Source organism: Ciconia boyciana, chromosome 1 (genome assembly GCF_034638445.1).
Source record: "Ciconia boyciana chromosome 1, ASM3463844v1, whole genome shotgun sequence".
Classification (NCBI taxonomy): domain Eukaryota; kingdom Metazoa; phylum Chordata; class Aves; order Ciconiiformes; family Ciconiidae; genus Ciconia; species Ciconia boyciana.
Genome location: NC_132934.1, coordinates 52,290,739 through 52,312,106, shown reverse-complemented (window position 1 = coordinate 52,312,106; position 21,368 = coordinate 52,290,739). Strand labels below are relative to the sequence as shown.

Genomic DNA, 21,368 nt, shown 5'->3' with positions numbered 1-21,368 from the left:
GAAAATGAATATCAGAGACATTCCCTTCAGTTTTGTTAAAATGAATTAAAATTGACTGTTCTGTGAAATTGCTGTCATTTAGAGAACCAATGCTAGTTTAGGATTGTATAGATCATATTTTCAAAGCTCTGTTCACTGAGATCTTGTCTCAAACTACCAAGATTTAGCAGGTTCTGCAACTTTGGCCAGAAGTGAGAATAAAGAAGTAAAAAAGATAGGACATTTCCAAGTACTAGATACTGGTCACTCCTCCTTTTTTTCCCTTTCTTTTCTTTTTTTTTTTTTTTTAATATATGCATCCTTTACATATCTGAATTAGCAAGAATACTGATGCTTTAAGGGAGGATAATTTGGTTTCATATCAGTGAGCATCTTGTCCTTTAAAAAAACTGAATTACATTTCAATAGAAGGAAGCGTTCACTCACACATGGATTCCCACTCCTGATTCCTTTTTATTGTTAAATTCTTTCAAAATCAAACCCTGAATTTCATTCAGAATCTTAGTAAAAATGGTGCTTCAGCACTCCATGAAACCCTCCTTTAACAGGAGAAATTTTTTAAGTCTAGTTAACAAAATATTTGCTTTTATATTAGCTTGAGATCTAGAATGTGTCTCAGATTTTCTAATCCATGTGTCTGTTAATTTATATGTAATATTCTTCAGCAGTAGACCTCCTTTTTGATTAAAAAGTGATGTGGGCTTAAATATTTGCAAGATCAAAAGCCAGGAACAGCCTGTTTCCATATAAAGGCATCTGTTTTTTCAGTTACTGCCCAAGTGGAAAATTGGAAAGAAATTGTTGTGCTGTCAGGTAGCTTTAGGGCATTACATAGCTAAAAATTGCACGTATCCTTTTTGAGAATAATACACGTAGGAGGATGCAGGTTTCAGAGAACACTATAGGAGAATTGAGTAAAACCATATAGAAAGGATGTGTCCTTCCAGTTTTTTTTTTTAAAACTAGGGTTTTGAGAGATACGTAGGCCATTGTTTTGGAAAAGTTAAAATAAATGCAGAAATAAAGTGGTTTCAAGTAAGGTCTTTAAAGCAGGTCCTGAGCACGAAAAGTAAACATTCCCCTTGGAACATTCTTTGAATGCATTTTCTTAACAATAAGAATATCCTGCTTTTGAGTGAGAGAGCGCAAAATTATTCATACTAAGGTGTGGCTTTACTGCACATACAACAACGCATTAAAAGGGCAGTTTAGAAATTGCTGGCTTAACTGCATCTCCAGCAGTTATTTTTATTTCCTACATATCTGGTGCCTGACTATTTCTGCTTATAGTAGCTGTCGTTGTCTAAGACGTTACCCTGTTTTGTAATCCACCTCTTTTCTCTTGGATGCAGCTGCTGCTTTGCCAGTGATTGTACTGTTCATCTCAGACTTTGGGGCTCAAATCCCAAAGGTCTGCTTTTATCCATCCTTATGTGTTACTGTGTAATCTAGTCTTGTGATGGTCTAGTCTATGTATGTGTTCTCCTACCACCAACAGACACTGCCAGCTTGTTCCACTGATTTGTTCTCCTTTTTATTATGTGGCATCTAAACAAAGAGTAAGCTACGCAGTTGAAATGTGTATACTTAAAGGGATGATTTCAATATAAAAGTAATCATATTCACAATTTGTTATTAAATGCAGATCTTTAGCATGCTACTTCTTGCATTTCTCTATTTAAAGGAGGACATGGAGGAAAATGTGATTTTTTTTTTTTTTTTTGGTATGCGAATTATGCGTTTTGGAGTGCAGAGAGGCTGATGCAGGAAAAAAATACATGAGCAGCTCAGACTTAAAAGTATGCTGTGGTTGTGTTTAACACTGCCTCTGTGACTCTTGGGGGCTATGAGCAGATGAACAAGTTATTGTGAAATAACATCTAGGGTGAATTGTCCTTATGGAGTAACGAAGGACAGAATTGTGCTTCTTGTCATGGAAGGGCAAACGTATGGCACACCGCAAAGTTCACTTACCAGCTTAGACTTGAGGCAACATGTTTATCGTCCTGGACCTTTGTTGTTATTGCTTGTTTGCTTACTGCTTTCCATGGAGAAAGTGCCTCCTGCTTTGTTCCCAGTTTAGTCTTATTGCCTGACTGTAGAGAAACGTCCATTCTAGCCATCGTTATCAGGCCCTGGCTATCTATTTCCCTAGGTGGGATTGGGTTTGAGAATTGCTTTTGTGTTTAAGGCTTTTAGTGTTGTTCCCTTCCTCCTTTTGTGAAAAGGGCAAAATATAGAGAAATTCAGTCACTTCTCATCCGTAAACAAACAGGCTGAAAGAGAGAGAAGGTTCCAGCCTCCTCCTCCTCAGCAGGTTTGGTGAAAGAGGCTGCAGAGGAGGTGGCGGAGTGTGCACTCAATAAGTTTTCAGATGACTGTTTGTTTTATTATTGGATTTTAAAAGTAGTGATCAAATTAGCTGTTTTGGTTTTTTTAAAACAGAAATTCTCATTTTCCCTAACAGAAATAAAAACTGCAAAAATATGTGGGCACCTACCTCTCAAGATATTCTTCTTCAATCCAGTAGAGTAATCTTGCTTTAACGATATTGGTTTAAGGATAACTTTCATATCGACTAAATTTTCTGTGAGCCTTCCTGCATTTTTATGTGGGGTAATTAAATTTTGTTTGCTGATTAACTAATTTTTTCTCACTTTTTGCTTTTTAATCTTTTTTTCCAGGCTTCCTTAAGCCAGACTTAATATTGATAGAATGAAAAAGTTTAAGAGGAGACTTTCCTTAACCTTGCGTGGAAGCCAGACCATTGATGAATCGCTGTCTGAGCTAGCAGAACAAATGACAATTGAAGAAAACAGCAGCAAAGATAATGGTAAGCATATCTTTCACTTTCCAGAAAATGTAAGAATTTTATCAGGCCCCACTCAAGTGAGTGTTGTAGGGTTTTATTTCAGTTTTCACAATTGCATCAATTTCCTCACTAACCTGTTCTTTTGATTTATCTTACATTTGACTACCCTAGTTCTTTTAACAGGTTGATATGTTGTCACATATTGGTTTGGTTTGCTTTGATGTTGAGCTGTTACACAGCTGTTTATCAAAAGCTACCTAAATTGATATTTTATTGTGGTGTGCAGCAAGGATCATAGATGCTCTTTCAGTAAACGAACCCATTATTGTATGAATTTAGTCGGTCTCACATCAACTTCATATGGCTTCAAATTCAATTTTTTCTCAAAATCATTATTCATTAATATGATTAATAGTAGTTGCTTAAGTATTATAATTAAAACTGTTTACCTTATCATTGGTGATGCAGTGCACTAGTCTGAGAATTCTGTCACCGCTTCATGTCTCTGAATACTACTTCTCTTCAGGAATATGAAGGTGACTAGAAACATTCAGGATAACCAGCTTGTCTGTGGATTCTTATGCAAGTCTTTGGCTGATCCCATAAATGTGCTGGCTGCTATAAAGTCCACATTAATGATACCACTTTTAAATGCAATCTGCAGTAATAATGACTGGAAGAGATTTTGTTGCTTTGTTCTGTTTCCTGGCCTGCAGCATTTAAGTCATATTTCATCTTCTATGCTGATTAGTGTTATTTCTTGCTCTGCTGACATCTAAGATTTCTGAAGTATCAACTGATCTGAATTCCACCCCCCCCACCCCCCCCCACCCCCATTTCACACCAATAAATGATACTGAAAATACTGAATTTTCCCATTGAAAACTGACAGGGCTGGGAAATTTGAGCAGAAATAGAGGCAATGGAATTTGCCCTGTAGACTGTTAAAACCCCGTCCAAGATCTGTTGCATACCAAGCTTTTGAAAGCTGAGTTTACCTTTGGCAAAACAAAGCTATTTGTATTTTTCATTTTTACCCTTAATCCCTGGTATATTCATTGCTATAGTCCTGTCTTCATCATGGGCCATGCCCGATAGTTTGGAAAATGAAGTTTATTACAACTTTTAATGTGTTGATACAACAGGTCTACTGTGAAACAATAATTGTAGTATTTTTGCACTGGTATCTACTAACTGAGACACTGAGCAGCTGTCCCACGTGGTTTCCCACTTGTCCCACTTGTATTAGCCTTTGTTACTGATGCATATTTTGTTCAGACCTGTATATAACTTTGACAGATTGATTTCATTATGCAAATAAGTGCTAAGAATATTACTTTCATGCTGGGAAATGAGCATGAAAAATTGTCACCAGCATCAGTGAATGTAGTGAACTGGGTTGCTGAATTGATTCCGTTGAAAACTGGATCCAGGAAGAATAAAAAGATTTTACTTTAAACTGGACCATGTTCTGGGTGCCAGCTCAAGAGACAGAGGATGCAGTAACTTGTTTACAGAAGCATGAGCTTACTCCATCTTCAACCACGTATGAATCTATTTGCAGTTTGTAATATTTAGCTGAGAATTATCTCAAACAGCAATACTTAGATGTCTTCTGCATGCTTGTCGCCAAACTTTGACGAACTTAACTTCTCAGTAGATATTTAAAGTGCTAAAAATACAATTCAAGAAAATGTTTCTAATTACAAATTCATTATTTAGCTCTTAGCGCTCCTTTTATTTTGCTTTCCACATTATTTCATTGGCCAAAAGGAACCTTATATGCTGATATTGTGTGATACAATACATGTTATGCTTACAACTGCAAAATGTTGTTAATGCCTTAGTAGAGTATCTTTGGATACACTGAAGTGTTGTTGATCCTCTTGAAAGAGGAAGAATAATAAATATGAACTGTACTGTTGCTATGAGTAATCTTTAACTCATCATTTTATGTCACTGAAAAAAGTTTTACTGACATTTGCTTCCTTTTTCTGATACTTCTAGAATGCAGATATTAGTATCTGTCCTATCTTTGATCTTGCAGAGATGAACAGGATACTACTTTGTGGATTTTTGTTTTCCTTTGTTTTTCCTTTCCAACCCTACTTTTCTTCGAAAGTAGGGATGAAAAAATGCTTGCTACACCAGCTAGTCTTGCTTTTCTAAAGGAAGCTCTAACTTTCCCACAGATCAAGGTATTTTGGAAGGAGTAGTTTTCAGATAGACCGTAGGAATCAGGGTTTGGGCAACAACAATTGCTGGAAAAAATAGTAAGGGAATGAGTTCTCTCTTTTGGTGAAAGACAAGTTCGGTAGAGAACATAGCCTGGAAAAAATCCTTCAGTGGACATTAAATTTAAAAACTACTTACAGAGGAGTGCTTAAATGAGAAAGGTATGCCTTGGCATCTTATAAAATCAGAGTGTTAAGAAGCCTGTACTAACTGTAAATATCCAGCTGGGACACATGAGAGGATGTTGTCTCTTGAAGAATAGTTTATCAAGTCATAGCTGCATTAAGATCTTGAAAGTGCATCTTTTACCGCAATGGTGCTAATTTCAGAAGGCAGGAGTAACCATCTCCCTAGTTTTGCTTTTAAGAAGAATAAGCAGCTCCTTTACCCTGTGGACCAGAGAAACACAAATGTGCCCAGATTGCAGGCTTTGGATCTGTTCTTAAAGGAACTTAAAAAGCACAGTCTAGTAAATCAAAGGCAAGCCAATATCTTGATCTACAGAGAATCAAAGTCAGGGGTACAAACAATCTTCAGAAAGTGATTCTTCATATGTGGTTTATTTTCAACCGTTATTACATCATGAACTTGAGAAATGAGAGTTGAAGGGCATTGCAACTCTTGTTCGCATGCCAGAAGGCAAGGATACACCCTGAACGCCTTTACAGCAGAATTTTCTTCCATTGTTGTCCAATTTTATTTTTTTTCTTCCTAGCGAATCACTCGTCTTGTCTCCTGTCATTCCATTCTGATGGCCATGTTCACTCAAGGATATAATTTTATACATGCTAGCTTTTGTCCTTCCTGGAAAGCGGCTATGTTACTGGACCTTAGAGGCTGTAGAGGCTATGTCCATAGAAAACCACAGGACCTAGGATCCACACTCATCTCTATCTGATTTTCACAAACATGTCCTGTAAAATCTTTATAATAAAGTTCCAGTTCAGCAGTACAGTTCCAGATGTAGATCACATGCACGTAGTACCAGGGACCTTTCCTCGCGGTCACCGTTTTGCAATAACCTGTCTTGTTCAGTCCCCTGGCAAATATTTCCTCTCCCAGAACAATTGCCTCTGATTTCAAATAACTGTTGCCCCAGTCGAGACCCACTTCATTGTTAGCTCCAGCTTTGAGTGGGTTGTTTGAAGATTTACTTTTAAAGAACAGTACTCCTAATGCAGAATAAATTGTCCTATTTGCAGTTCACAGACATAAAAATAGATACGTAACTTTTAATTTCTTTGCAGTGCATTGATACCACTGAATCAGCTAACCTTTTGTATGCAATCTCATTTCATACACAGCCCCCTTCATCGCGTGGTGTCAGTACAATCTCAGTATGCAGCACTCATCCATCAGCAGCAAAACGAGATTAGCAGTGATCAACCCATATTGTTCGATGCAGTAGCACACAGCTATTGCACTGAATGTAGACTAACCACCAGTTTTGCTTTTGGTTTTGGGTTTTTTTGGAACATCATCAAATTATTTAGTGACCTGAAACCTATATATAAGTAAATCTGCCTTACAAATTATGTTCATCATAATTGGCATGTGGGTGAGGAAGCATCGCAAAATCAGATGCATAAACCATAAAAATAGAGGGACCAGTGAAATGCCTAATATACATCTGAAGCCTTATGAACTGTGGACTGTATGAAGGTGTACTTTGGGCTGTTCTTTTATCTAAGTACAGAAGCTTTTCATGGTCTCTGTTTCAACATATAAAACCAGTTAGTTGGATTTGTTGTTTCTTTTTCATTCTGTCTTGATTCAAGCACACTAACAATGTGCCAGCTTGCTTTTTTAATTCTAGGTTCTACCTTAATATATGTATTCAGATTAATATTAAAAATACTAAATGGTAATTTGTAGCAGTTGACAACTAAATTTGCTCCTGAAAATTTTCCTTGCCAGTGACATACTAATGAATTTTGGCTAGAAGTAACATCCAAATCATGCATATTTAAAGCCCAATTAACTATAAAATTTATGCAAATACTTTAAATACATATGAATATGCTCTCTAATGAAAGCGAAAAATGTGACTGTATTGTCTAATATTATAAAATGCATTATCACAAGCTCCAAGCATGCTTTTAAGAATAATTGCAAGATATGTTCAAAAATAAGTCTACAGCTCTTGCATTAATATATACATAACTTGGAAAGCCATTCTATATTGCCAGTTTTTATTTTTATATATAGATATATACACACATAAATACTAAACCAAAACAAGTGAGGTTCTGATAGAAATGGCTTTGTGAATTTCTAGAATAATATTTATCTCCATTTGGTCTGTTTTAGCTCAGTGATGTGATCATAGGATCCAGTCTCACAAACACTTGCATAATTTTTTTGTAATTTTACAGGTGTGAGTAATAATGGAAGGATCAGCTACAGTAAAGTGCGTAAGTGTTTTTTAGGTTTAAGGCCTTAATGACTAGTTACTACTCTGATAAGAGGAATGAATGTTTATAAAAATTGACACATTGCAATACTGTCTCAGAACATCCAAATGTCTTTGTAGTTGTAGTCATTTCATGTCATCTTCAGTACAGCTGAGAAATTCCCATCTGCTATGTGTGATTCCTTAAGTATGGAAGGAAAACAGTGTGTTGCAACATATTTTCAAGACGGTGTTCTTGAATTGAAAATATGAGCACAGAAATACTTACTGGTAATAAATCAGTACAATTTGTTGATACTGGAGGAAAGTATCAATATAAAAATATCAGGGGGTGGGGGGAAGAAATCCCCAGAAGTGATAGAGCTCATTCTAGAGCTACAGATTACTGCAAATAACTGCCAGTTGTCACAGCTAAATACTGAACCTTGTACTGTCCCTTACACCATACTGATGATGTTTTTATTATAGTCTGTATGTACCCTTCTGTGCTGTGGCATACATCAGTTTTTGTTATTGCTGTTCAGTATGGCTTCTCCATCCCACGTATGCTGCACAACATAGTGTTCTTTCTTCCCTTCTGTTTTAATTTGCTTCTTCCCACAAAACCTGGAGGCTCTATTCCTGTGTGGAACTGCTTATAAAGTGAAATGAGCATGAAAATTCGGTGCCTGAAAGCATGCTGCAGAGACCTGTAGTCTTGAGGGGGGATTGTCCACTTGTAAGTGTTTTCCTTCACAAGCAGAACGCAGATTTGGCAGGAGAACATCGTGCTTAGATGTGAAAGTGGATTCTGTAAATACACCAAATTTCTGCTGGCGTAGGCTTATTGATGGATATGTAGAGATTTGTTCTCAAATGGCATTCAGATGGACTTGTTAAGTACAGAAAAGTAAAATAGATGTAACTAGCCAACACAGTTATTTCTGAAAGTAGGACAAAAAGGAGCCAGATCCTCTGTTTCCTGATTTGGTTGGCAGTGTGGCCTCACAGATGTTTGTGTTGGGAACTACAGGGTAGTTGTGTCTGGGGAGGCAAGGATGGAGGCCAGGGATACTTATATCTTGGCTACGGTGCTGACTCACATTGATTTAGATTGTACCTGAAACAGTGTTCTGAAGGATTTGGTGTAGTGCGATGATTTGTGGAGTTACGCTTTTTAAAAGAAAGATTAGTAACTGGTGGTGTGTCATGCATATATGATAGGAGGTACACGACCTACCATCCTTATGTTCCAATACATGTTCCGATGACCAAAAGTACTGTCTTGAGAATTATCTTTTAAACTGTATGAAATATATAAATCTCAAGGGCAGATTTTTGGCTTTGAATATTTTTTCATTTGATTGTGATCTTCTTCATCTCAATACCTAGACTGAAGACAAAAACTTACTTTATGTTAGGTCAACTTTGAAAGGTTTCTTTGTAGTGTTTTTAGATGTCTTGATTTCATTTTTTGCCTTGTATATTGTCTCTTGTTTTTGTAGTTTAAACAGACTCCTTGGAAAAATTTCTGTCCTTTCTGTCCCAGATTTAAAAAAAAAAAGTTTACAGGACATTACATTGCCATTTTAATCATTGAGGTACTTAATTTCTGGGAGAAATGGAGTTTCTTGAGGTTTCTGTCAGCACATTTCTTCAAATGTACTACCAGTATTTTTTGCCTTGTGTCTTCCAAGTCAAGAACATTCGCTCCGGACATGACTGCTGCACTCAAGTGGATTAATTTTGAGCAATGAGGGGAATCCCTTGAGGTTCTGCTAAATTTTTAATATTGTAATAATCAATAGTTCGGAGGTTTCATCTTACTATTTAATGAATAAATATAGTTTTAAGTGGGTTTGAGTGGTTCCTCTATTTTTAGAGTGACTTAATGTTTTCCTGGGTATCACGTAATGGAGTCCAAGGAAATAACCCCATAAAATAATGTATAAATATACGGTATTTTAAAAGTGTTCCTCATGTAGCTCCCTGAGAGTACAGATATAGCAAACGTATAGCTGCTTCGGGTTATTTAAATATTTCTTCTGTGGGAGCCATCACCTGCAATCAACTAGTTTTACTGAGTGGGTCTGACAGCCTTACAGCAATGTAATTAAATATTGTACAGTGCAGCATACCAGCTCTAAGATGTCAGAAATTCACCTGCTTACATTCTAGGATTTCTGAAGAAATAAAGGGCTGCTTGACAACAGCTTCTTCAGGAAAGCAGTTTGTTAAAAATATTTTGTATTGCAAGTCCAAAAAAAAAAAAAATCAGTCTTTATTGCCAATAGACATGTAAAAATTGAGTAATCATTAATAGAGCATACACTCAGATTAGTTAAATGAATGTGTAGTAGATGATGCCAAAATAAGATTAAGCTATATGACAGTAGCATTTGAGACAGTCGATACAAATAATTTTAAAAGGTTATCATGATGTATCGCAAGCCTCATGAATGCAGGGCTGTTTAGAGAATGAATATTTAGTTTCACATATGTAGACTTTTGATACTTCCCCATTCTCTATCAAAATGGAAAAGAAAGAAAAAAAAAAAAACAACCTTGGAAGTTTTCTGGAGCAAGGGTGAGGTCAAGGTGGGTGGAAAAGAAACTGCGTAGAGTCCTGTCCTATAAAAACCAGTAGCTAATCCTCAGGGTGTTTAGTTATAGTTGAGCCAATCCAAAGTCAAGCTGCAGCTAAAAGTGGTGAGTGAGGTTCTGCCTCCATCCTTCTGTCAGCACCCACACTCTGCATGCTCTGTAATGATCTAGTTCAAAAACCTAAATCAAAATTACATTTCTTTTTTGCTGGGGGAGGACCTTGAGCCACCTTTTTAGCAGCAGTAGCAGCAGTGAATTGTGGCAGGCTTGCTGTCGTAAAAAAGTTCAGCCTTACTGAGAATATGGAGCATGCCTGGGTTCAATCCCCATTATATACCCAAATCAGAGATCATAAATGCTAGGTATCCGATATCTGTCTTATTTTGATTAGAAAAAACTCCTCTTGTGTACTTTATTTGTATGAAATTGAAAATATATATTTATGTATTTATGTGGTTTCCATGTCCAGAATGGATAGTGGTTACTGAATAATACATTTTCTTGCAGAACTTATTCAGCTCTATCAGATATGCTTGATTTAAGGGAAAATGTCACCATGTATGACAGGTGATTTTGATTCTTTATTAAACCTAGCTGAAGCAAATATCATTCCAAAATTTAGGCAGTGAAATCTGAAAGCCAGCTTAGTCTTTCTGTCACATAATAGAGATACTCATGGGACATAAAAAAAGAAAAAGAGGTAGTTGAATATGTAGTATTAGATATTCATAAAATGTATTTTAAAATGCATTTACATTCCTAATGAAAACACTTTATTTCTTTCTTTAATCCACCAGCAGACTGATATGTGACAGCATGTCAGTTGCTGAGGCCTTGCATAGAAATGCCAGGCAATTCTGCAGGCTCTCTGGAACTCAGATTAAGTAAATCCAGTTAAGTAAATCCAGCACAGGAAAGAAAGTGGTAGTGTGGCTCTTTAAGATAGATGGATAAGGAAAAGAAACATTGGGGTTTTATTGCAAAATTGCTTAACTTGGGAGTAATTTCAGGTCAGGGTTTGTGGTTAATTTAAATTGCAGTTAAAGGAAAAAGAGGAGACATCTTTATAACCTCATAAAATAGTTGGTTTTAACTAATTTCTTGGACAAGCTTCTTGGTTATATACACTATTGTTCTACTCGACTCTGGCAGTTCTCATAATCATGAAATAAAAAGATCAGTTCCACTTATGTTCAAGCATAAATTTCTGTCACTTCACAATTGAAAGATTTCAGCGGCTCATTTGAGTTATTTTCTGTTCTTGTATGTTTGTTAGCATTGGTGTTGGCATTATTTCAAACTTAGCAAAGCAGTGGTACCTTACTGGGTACTGTATTTTCTTAAAATATATGTGTATGTTCTAAAACAGATCAGCAACATGGTCTAGCAGCTCTTACAACATTAGTAAGCCAGGCTGGTTGTATTTTAAACAGTATTTTCTTTGAATGGTGCTGTTGTAGTTATTTTGCATTATGCCAGTAATAATGGAAGTTTGAGTGATAGGATGCAAGAAATACAAGAAAATGATCCAAATGAAATAAACGAGCAGCTCAGCATTTGCCAAACTTGAAAATCAAGTAATACAACAGTGCAGTCACCATGCATTGCCCAATTTTAAACCTTGCTGGAGATGCACACTTAAAAGGTAACATAAATGTGGCATTAAAAAAAAAAGTGTGCATATATATGTGTGTGTGTTTGTGTGTGTGTGTATATATATATGTAAAAATAAAAAAAGCAGGACACATTCATATTTCAAGAAGTGTCATGGGGAGTTGAAAAGAAAACCATGTGTTCATCCTGTATGCAAGTATAATATTTCTAAATATTGTAATTCAGAATGTTTCTGTTAACTTTTTTGACATTTAAAGACTAGATTTGCATGATAGCTTAGTAGGTTTCACAAGAAATTTAAGAATTGAGTTGACATTCCTTGAAAGATGAGTGAAAGATGAAGTGTTTTGTAGCCGAAATAAGAAGATACTGTAACAACAACTGACCAAATACAATTATGAAAGAACCACTGAGAAGTCTCTCTTTCAGCTCACTTTCCATATTTACAAATGTTACCTGTTTGGAATTACAGATTATAGAGCAGAGTGAGGGAAGAGAGCTGGAGATAAATAATTAACAAGGCCCTCACTGGAATGGTTGTGCCAGCAGGAGCCAACACGAGCAGAAGTCTTGTGCCGTAAGGATGGCTGGAGATCTGCCTGGCTGTTCTCCAGTCTCTGAGGATGACAATTAAGGGCAAGTCTAAGATTAGAGCCCAAAATATAACAGCATTTCCCCAGAGTACTCTGCCAGTTTCTAGTTCAGAGACTTCCTGAACTAGGCAAGTCTCTGTGCAGTTAGTAACCCTGAGCAGATTTCTTGTTCAGTCTCCCCTTGAGTCTTGTAAGCTTCTCACAGTCGTAACATCCTGTGGTGAGGAGTTTCCACAGACTGCACAGTGTGAAGAACCGCTTCCGTGCGCCATATGCAACCTGCCACGGCTGGCTTTTTCAGTGACCCTCACTCTTGTGCTGGAGGAGCTGATGGATGCAGCTAGTTCCTAGGTGCCCTCTTCAGCCCTCCTACAAGTCTGTGGGTTGTATCATACCTTCTGCAGTTTTAATCTGTTTGAGAGAGGAAGACGAGAACTGTGCATGGTTGTCAAAATGCAGTAGATCCATACACTGGCATAGTGGCATAGTGATTTTCTGGTGTTTTTCTACTCCTGTCTTAATTTCTATCATTCATTTTGGCTGAAGCTGAATATTAAGCCAATACACCATGAAAATACCTACTGTGCTACCGGAAACACCTCCATCATGTCAGCTAAGCCTTTGAGTGGTTACTGAGTTATATTTACCAAGTACAGTGACACTAACATAAGGAATGTTAGTGAGTTTTATATAGGGAAACATTTTTTTAAAGACAAACCAAACCTATAATCACAGAGATAAAATTATAAGCAGCAGTTTATAGATGTATGTAGTAAAGGCATTTAACTTTTACAGTTTTGACTCCTCTTATACAAGACCAGGCAGTTGCACTAAATTCACACCTTAAAAATTGCAGCGTTACCTTTTAAATGTAGTGATTTAACATATTAATAATCCTGCCAAAAAATGAATTATTTATGTGAATGAAATGAAATTGTAACTTTGGAAGCAGTACTTAGGAATCTTCAGTCGGAAGGGTGTAAATACTTTTTTTCAAAAGCACTTTCTTTAAATCTTGTATTTTGTAAATGCACAAAAATAAAAACAAAGTCTTTTAAATTAATTTCCAGCAAGAGTTTGCTTGATCATTTTCAATATTTGTTCCAGCTCTTAGCTGTTATTGTCACAGTCGCAGGGAGGAGGCAGCACACTGCAGAATTCATGTGAGCATTTCTTTAAAAGTTTCTTGCATACAACAATGCAAACTTACCTGTATATACAAAAATACTTTTCCAGACCATAAGTCTGTATGTTATACCATAGTAAAAAGAGAATGCCATATGATCCCTCCTTTTTGTAAATTGATGTGTACTTTGATTTTAAAAAACACTTGTAATCAAGTATTATTAATACTTCTCTTAGCCACAAGTATACTAGTAATCTGAGAGGTTTTGTAGCCTTTGTTTCATTGTCTGTCAGTAGTTATGTTTGTCCTACTACATGACCTAAATTTATTGTTAATAAATTTTATAATGGGCTCTGTAATTTAGAACAGTACTTATGACAGTGCAGGAAGGTAATAGTTGCCTATGATGGCAAAAGTTATTTCTGGATAATTAGATCTTAATATATTAACAATTTGTCTTTCATTTTTATATACATTTGCTGTTTGCTTATTAATTTTATCTGTGTTTATCCTTATAATTGAGCTGAACTTTTTATATGTTAAGATATTTTAGGAATTTTGTTTTAAACTGTAAAATATGTGCAAATCTACCAGTGCCATGAGGAAAACAAATTTTTTAAATTATCATCTCTGCTCATCACACTGTCATGTTGGTAATGAACATAAAACTCAATCTCCACTTAGTCATTCGGTGTATTCATGAACTCTGGCCTTTTTTATGCAGTACACATTCATGGGGATAGATTAATTTTAGCATTAGTAGACAAAAGCCATAACATACAAGGGAAATTACCAACTCTGTGCTCTGTGAATGCAGCTATAGCGCACATGTGTGCATACACTCCAGTGTGGTTAATGGTACTGGAATCCTCAGCGACTGTGAATGTATAGAGGTGGGTATGGGTGGCCAGGATGGCTGAGGCGAGAGTTTTGCTTCCAGCTGTATGGCCCTGCCCCTTTCCTGCGCTGCCTTTGGTGGTTCTCCGACCTTTGTTGAGATGTATCCTGGCATCTTCAGTTTCTCATGAGGATGAGAAAAGTAATGTTTACTTTGATGCAGAATTTGCATTTTTGTGGTCAAGACGACAATCTTGCCATGGGAGATAACATTTTCAGGTACCAAGCATCAGTCTGTCTCAGCACTTTGCTCAGGGTTTAAGTTACCCTCCCAAGCCTAAGGCTATTGACACTAGTGGCAGAGCTAAGAAATATTTGAGTGATTTTTAGCAGCACATTTCCATACTAACAAAAAAAAATCTGAGAACTTTCTTCCTAGGTTTATTATTAGGGTTTTAAAACAAAGCAAAAAAACTGAGGGACTTTTGCTTTGCTTGGTGTAGCAGGGTGTGGTCAAAGGGAGGAGAGTTTTATTTCCCAGTTTCCCAGAAAAAATATCTCTTTGGTTTGACCCTCTTTTTTCATAAAAATTTAGTTTTAGAAACAATTAAAATGAAGTAGAATTACATGCTTAATATGTATTATTTGTTGCTTGTATAAGGAATACAAATGAAGTAATAACTTTAAAACTATGCAAACTAGCCACTAAATCCCACCAAGCATCATAGTTATAACCAGCGATGGCTGTCTCAACAGAACAAGCTATGCACTCATCAGGTATTTGGATTTTCAGCATTACCATTCATTTGTTCAGCACTGTGTGTAAACTTTAGTGTGAGGTTTTTAGTCTAGAAACTAGATCAAATTCAAACCGAAGATGAGTAAGAAAGTTGGAAAGCAGAAAGTAAATTTTAATATATAAAAAGTACAAGTAGTAGTTGTGCTGTATGTGAACCTATGTTTCCTGTCGTGTGGAAGTAGTAATAGATTCTATTCAAGAATTGATGAGGAATTTGCTGCCTGCTGCCCTAGGATAAATCTGCTGTTGAAGGCACGCAACAAGGACGCTGATATCACTCTTAAATTAAAAGGGATGATGCAATGTATTAGAAACAGAAATAAGGATTTGGGACAGAGATGTGCAGAGCTTTGAAGGTGAAAACACTGATTGTACTTCATGAACATACACATGGACATATGGTGTATTTTTCCTCATGTTCACTCACTATGAAGCTGTGTTTATGAAGGATGCTAATTGAAGGAAGATGCAGGCAGGTTCATAACAGTGCTGGCATGTCCTTTCACATTCTGTTTTCTGCCTGGAGCGCCTTTTTTTTTTTTCCCCCTTTTAGTTTTTTTCCTATAGCAGCTGAGGTAAAGTGATTTTGTTGTGTGTGTGTCTTATGTATTATTTATGTTTATATGCAAAAGTTCCTTGCATAATTATTTTTTTAGTCACTGGCTGGTCCTTGGGTAGTTCTGTCTGTGTAGTTCTGTCTCTTTGCTTCAGACCAATCATAATAATATATCCAAAAGGTTTTTGTACATGTGGGGAGGGAGGGGGTTCCCTTCAGGATCCCGTTTTCCTTAGGTTATTAGGTATTTGTTGCTGTTATTTTCCTTCACCATTGAAATTCTGCTTTCCATAAAATAAGTTTTTCTAGCTATATTATTCTTCTTACTTTGGAAGGGAAAGCAAGATTTTGGGGTCCCTGCATGTGAGAATATAAGTCAGGGTGATGAAATAGCATCGCAGACTGTTCCCAGTCCCAGTAGGCATGAGTGAAGCTCTGAGCAGATCCCGGCTGCGTTTATGCCCTGGGAGCAGCGGCTCTGGGAGATTCCACTCTCCATCCAGCAGCACTCATGCTGTGGTTGCTCAATGGGTGACTGTTGCCTTTTCTGTCTTCCGAATAATATCAAACAACACGTATATGTAATGGTAGTAAGAATCAAATGATGGAAAAAATAAAATTACTTGAATCTAAAGTGTTCTTTGGGCACATGTTCTGGTCTTTTTCCTAGTATGGGGACAGTGCTTGTATGTAGCTGCCGGGTGACTCTCACATCTGAGTATGTTTTCTGTAGTGACAGTATTCTTCTTTAATTTGTTGTATGGATGACTTCATCAGTGTTTCTGATAAGTCCAGTTTTGTGACAAGCAATGCAAGCTGACTTCTCCTTCTTGTTGGGGTAAAAAAGCCTCTGTGTGTTTAGGGTTAGACTGCTCCCAGTACCACGGCAGTCCTTGAGTGCTAGTCCATGTGTGCAGAGTCAGGTTGCTGACAGAACACGAACGCTTAATTTCGATGCACATTTGTATATCAGATTTTAAAGTTTCTAATGTTTCATCTTTTTTAGAAAGTGCTTATCAATAATAATAAGTAAAAAAATTACAGTCCTGGTTTCGAGTCTAAGTGCAATGAACTGTTTGAGATGCAGTCCAAAAGAAAGCCAAAATAACTCATTGGATACTTAATTATTCTGATATCCTCTAAGTTAATAACCTTAATTATGGCATGACAGCTCTGGTGGATATAGAGAGGTATGTTTCTTTCTAAAGACTTCCAGTAGTGAGGCCTTGCTACTAGTGACCCTTAAGAATTTTGAGAGGGAGAATATTTCCAAAGGCTTGCTGTTGAATTTGCTCATCATGTGAGTTGATCTAACAGCTGGTCTGTTTAAATTACAGTGGAGATGCAACACTGTGCAATAAGACAGATCATTAATTCAGAAGAAAAAAAAATACTAATATTAAAAGCTACTTTCTGGTTTTAATCACATTTTTAGACTGTATATTCTGGTCATTTACTGATCAAGCAGCAGAGTGACAGAATTTCATGAAATGAAATTTGGGTAATATTTAATGCCGTGTTTTGTATTAATTTGTTAATAGAGAAATGGCAGTAGTATGATGGTCTACTGTTAGTATGAAAGAGAATCTTACCAGAGTGGTGATTTCCTGTCTAGTAACTGTTTTTTTCTTTTTTCTTTTTTTTTCTTCTGGCATGTTCCTGACACTCCTACTTGCTTGTGGGAATGAATATTTTGATCCTTGTGAATTGTAGAGCCTATTGTGAAGAATGGCAGGCCTCCAACGTCTCACAGCATGCACTCATTTCTCCACCAATACACAGGATCTTTCAAGAAGCCCCCTTTACGGAGACCACATAGCGTCATAGGGGGCAGCCTCGGCTCTTTCATGGCAATGCCCAGAAATGGGAGCAGATTAGGTAATTTACTACATTGTTTGTTTAAGTTCATTTTTTCTGTGAAGAATAATGTCTGTATTGATTCTTAGCAAGAGATACGGTTATTCTAATGCTTTAATAAATCTCTGGGAATGTAGTAGTCTTTTTCTAGGGTTGTTAGAGAAACTTGTTTTTAAGGTATTGAACGTCTCTTAAGAATTTCAGGAAGAAAGCAATTACAAGAACACACAGAAGTCACCCATGAATTTTTGACAGGTTGCAAAGTTACAAAAGTTACAAAATATTCTTTCTTAATAGTTTGCAAGAAACCTGTGTGCCCATCTCAGTTAAGCATTGGTGAGAACTACAATAAATTGAATATGATAAAAATAGAGGATAATCATCCTATATGTGGAATTTAAAAAGAACTGGTGTATTGCTTAGACTTTTCATTATTATAAGGGGAAAAAAAATGCCTTTTTCAGTGATAAATTAAGGCTACTTGACTATAATTATCTTTTTCTTGTAGTCACGAGCTGTGGTTGTGGTTCTGTGGGGCAAATAAGTTATGAAATTTTTTTTCTTCTCCTTCAAGTAATATGTCACGTTGCTGCCTCCAGTCACCATTAATGTTTTACCCTGCTTTTATGTTATTTTAAATTATGCTTAATTAATTGATACTACAAAATGAGAGCAAGTTACAGTTTAATTAGGATTTTATGAATTTTTCAATCTTCTGCCCTCCTTTAGAAGTGTATGATAAACTGATCTCCTTCAAGATTAACCTATGAATGTTCAAGATAGTAGTCAGACCACTTGTCCTCCTCTGCTGCAGTATCACTCATCATGTTCAAAACCTTGCCTTTTTACTGTTTGTGCTACCATTAAAATTGAAAAAAGAATTCTGTCCTCTTCAATGGACTTTAGCAGCTGTTATCACAGAAGAAAACAGGTTTTAGTATGCACATTTTGACTACTATATCAATTCCTGATTTCACTCAAGTCCTATACACTTTTTTTTTTTTTTGCCTAGCCAAGCTTTGCTTAAGTTGCCAAGAGTCTAACAGGAAGACAAAGTTTAAAAAAAAAAATTGTGTACTTAAAGAAATCTTGGATTAGGAGTATTTACTCTTTTATGGATTATTTGTCAAATCAGATGTATATAAAATGTGTACAGGAACAGCAGAGATGTGTACTCTTGTTCTTGTGCGTTGCCTTTAAAAACATTCTATAGCATCTTTAAATGTAAATTTACCAATAACTTATTCCTCTTCAAAATTTCACTATGAACTTCAAATCAGCTTTGCAAAAGGAAAATTCATAAACAGTTTTTGATTTTTTTCAAAATGATTTTCCAGTTTTCTCAAAGCTTTATTTTTTCACCTGAGAAAAGCACTAATATGTAAGTATTGCAGAAGAATGCCATTAGTTCTGTTTTTCTCAGATGATCAAATTTTATAGGTGATCAAGTATTTAAATAGCACTCACAATTTTAATATGCTAGTCTGTAGGAAGTATTATAATAACATGTTTTAAATAGCTACAGATTCTTGTAGAATTTGTAATTTCATTGAAGTAGTATGGAATAGATTTACTGAGTGTATGCACATATATGTTAAACACCTCTTTTTGCTTTGAATGCAATGATGCCATTAATGATGCCTTTTTTTTTTTACTCCTCATTTGATGAAAATTTAAGCTACTTGTACATGTTATCTAGTGCTAGATAACACAAGTACAAGCATATACAAGCATAATTACTAATGCTCTTTCTGCTCCTTCTTCACATCTTCCCTCCTTTTGTTCCTGCCATATGAGAATGGTTATTACTCAGCAGGATACTGAGGTTTTCTCCATTGGGATAATGACATCAGAAATTAAATGGTCAAATATTCTATGCTATGTGAAACTTTTTTTTTCTTTTCTTTCTTCATTTATCCTCATTTCTTTCCATGTTTTCCTCTATTCTAGTGGTGGAAAAATGCTGTCAGAGAGATATCCTTGAAATACCACAAAATAATGGCAATTAAAAGATGGTTATTTGGTTAAAAAAACAGATTAAAACAAGACCTGCCACAGGTGCATCTTCACGCTGCTTGTTTTTGAATGAGATTATCAATATAAAAATTGGCTGAGAAGCCCAAGAGGGTTTTGGAGTTTTGTTTGGTTTTTTGAGCACTGAACATGGGTTCCTGCTGTTGTGGTAACGTGTAAAATCCCAAACTATTTTTAAAAGAATTTCTACTTGGAAACATCTCTATTAGTTTTAGGTTTTGTAAAATGTTTTGTGAAGTCAAAAATTCTGAACTGATCTCTAAAAAGTATGCCTTTGTTTAAAATTTTTTAGTCATTTTTAATTTAGTATTCAATTATCATGATGATTTGAAATAATGTAGATGACTCTCAGGCAAATTGTGAATCAGCCGTGCCACTGATGCGGATGAAGGTCTAGCTGAGGTTTTTTTAGTTCACGTGTAGCTATACAGCTTCTAAAGTCTTGCACCTCCAGAAACATTTAGCCACTGCAGTCCGTGATGGAGCCAGAGCTAATAAACCCTTTTTCAACCTGGCTGAATGCAGAGCCAACTTAGTTGTCCTTGTTCCATATTTATATTACTGGAAACACTGGAGCGGTGCTTGGAATATGCAAAGCCAGCACGGAGCTGAAGCTAATCCTCCTGGTGAACCTCAGTAGCAGCCAGGGGAGAGTTGGTCCCTGCTTTTGCCAGTTGTGTTGATATAGTTATGGAGAGGCTTTGTTTCTTTGTCATAAATACCGGAATGGAAAGGAATGATGTTTCCATACAGCTTTCATAGATCGGTAATGTTAACAGCAACGGCAGGTCTCACTATTGCCTTCCTCAATTTGAATCATTATTAGTGAAACTAATCATAAAATTTAGCCACTTCATAGAAAAGTAAGCTTTGGAAAAGTGCACCTTGGAAGGAATCCAATATGAAAGTCACATGATCATTTTTGTAATAATTTGAAATAAGATGGACAGATCATGCAGTCTGACTCACTACTGACTAATTAGTGGATATTAGCTCACTTGGAGGAGTTCTCATTTGCTGCACTGTAGGTTCCCTGTATGAATTTCTTCTGTGGTGCATTCCCCACAGCTGAAATGAGGACAGCCTTTTCTTTTAAATGTACTTCCATAGTTTTCCTGTTACATTGTGGTCATCTACAGCTTTTCATTATATGGCCATACTGGATATTTAATTAGATATGCAGAGCACATTAAAATAAACATCTGTGTAAGAGAACGGCTTGGGTATTCAGTGAAAGCAATTCAATGAATTATTGAACCATTAAAACCTCTGAAGACCATGCAAGCTGGCTTCGGTGCAGGTGAACTTGCCTATAGAAAAGCTTAGTGAAATTAAGGAAGTGTTTGCATGATTTTCATCATTGCTTAATCAAGTATTATCATCATGCACCTATGTAAAATGATTAAAATGACTAGGTTAATGCCTTATTCCTGGGTTTATGCTATTAAAATAAGGAACATAAGGCTCTACTAATGCCTTTTTAATTGAATAAAATAAAAGGACACATTTATATTAGATGATAACACAGTCAAGATATTTTTTAAAAGCTTAAAAATATCCCTGTTTAGAATATAATTAAAACATGTGCAAACCCTTCTAGATAGGAGCTATTGGGTGTATAGCCCATCAGAAATTCAGGCATGTGCTTAATGATAGATTTTGGGATGCTACAGCCAGTATCTTGCTTAAAACCTTTTGGTTATGGGTATGTAGCTTATCCAGACTTACCTGAATTAATCACATCACAGCAGTATTTGAAATTGACTGACCATAATCTTATTTAAGTCTGAAATACTACATTTTTAGACTTGAGTGGTACAGACCCACTTTGTTTTCTCATTCCTGATTTATAAAGAGCAGAATCTCTTGGCAGCTACATTATCTGCCCCAAATGTATGTGTTTGTGTTA

The 21,368-nt window shown here is 36.1% G+C and overlaps 1 protein-coding gene across 6 annotated transcripts in view; it reads left to right on the top strand.

Moving 5' to 3' along the window:
* Nucleotides 1-21,368, top strand: part of CDK17 (cyclin dependent kinase 17) — a 99,810-nt gene that overhangs the window by 37,436 nt on the left and 41,006 nt on the right. For 4 of the 6 annotated variants that reach the window (XM_072865754.1, XM_072865736.1, XM_072865727.1 and 1 more), the window contains 3 exons: nt 2,685-2,833; nt 7,423-7,461; nt 17,282-17,446. In XM_072865754.1, the coding sequence (XP_072721855.1) occupies nt 2,716-2,833; nt 7,423-7,461; nt 17,282-17,446 (322 nt within the window). In that variant the 5' untranslated portion in view covers nt 2,685-2,715. The remainder of the gene's footprint in view (nt 1-2,684; nt 2,834-7,422; nt 7,462-17,281; nt 17,447-21,368) is intronic. The other 2 variants (XM_072865762.1, XM_072865771.1) reach the window with 2 other exon arrangements.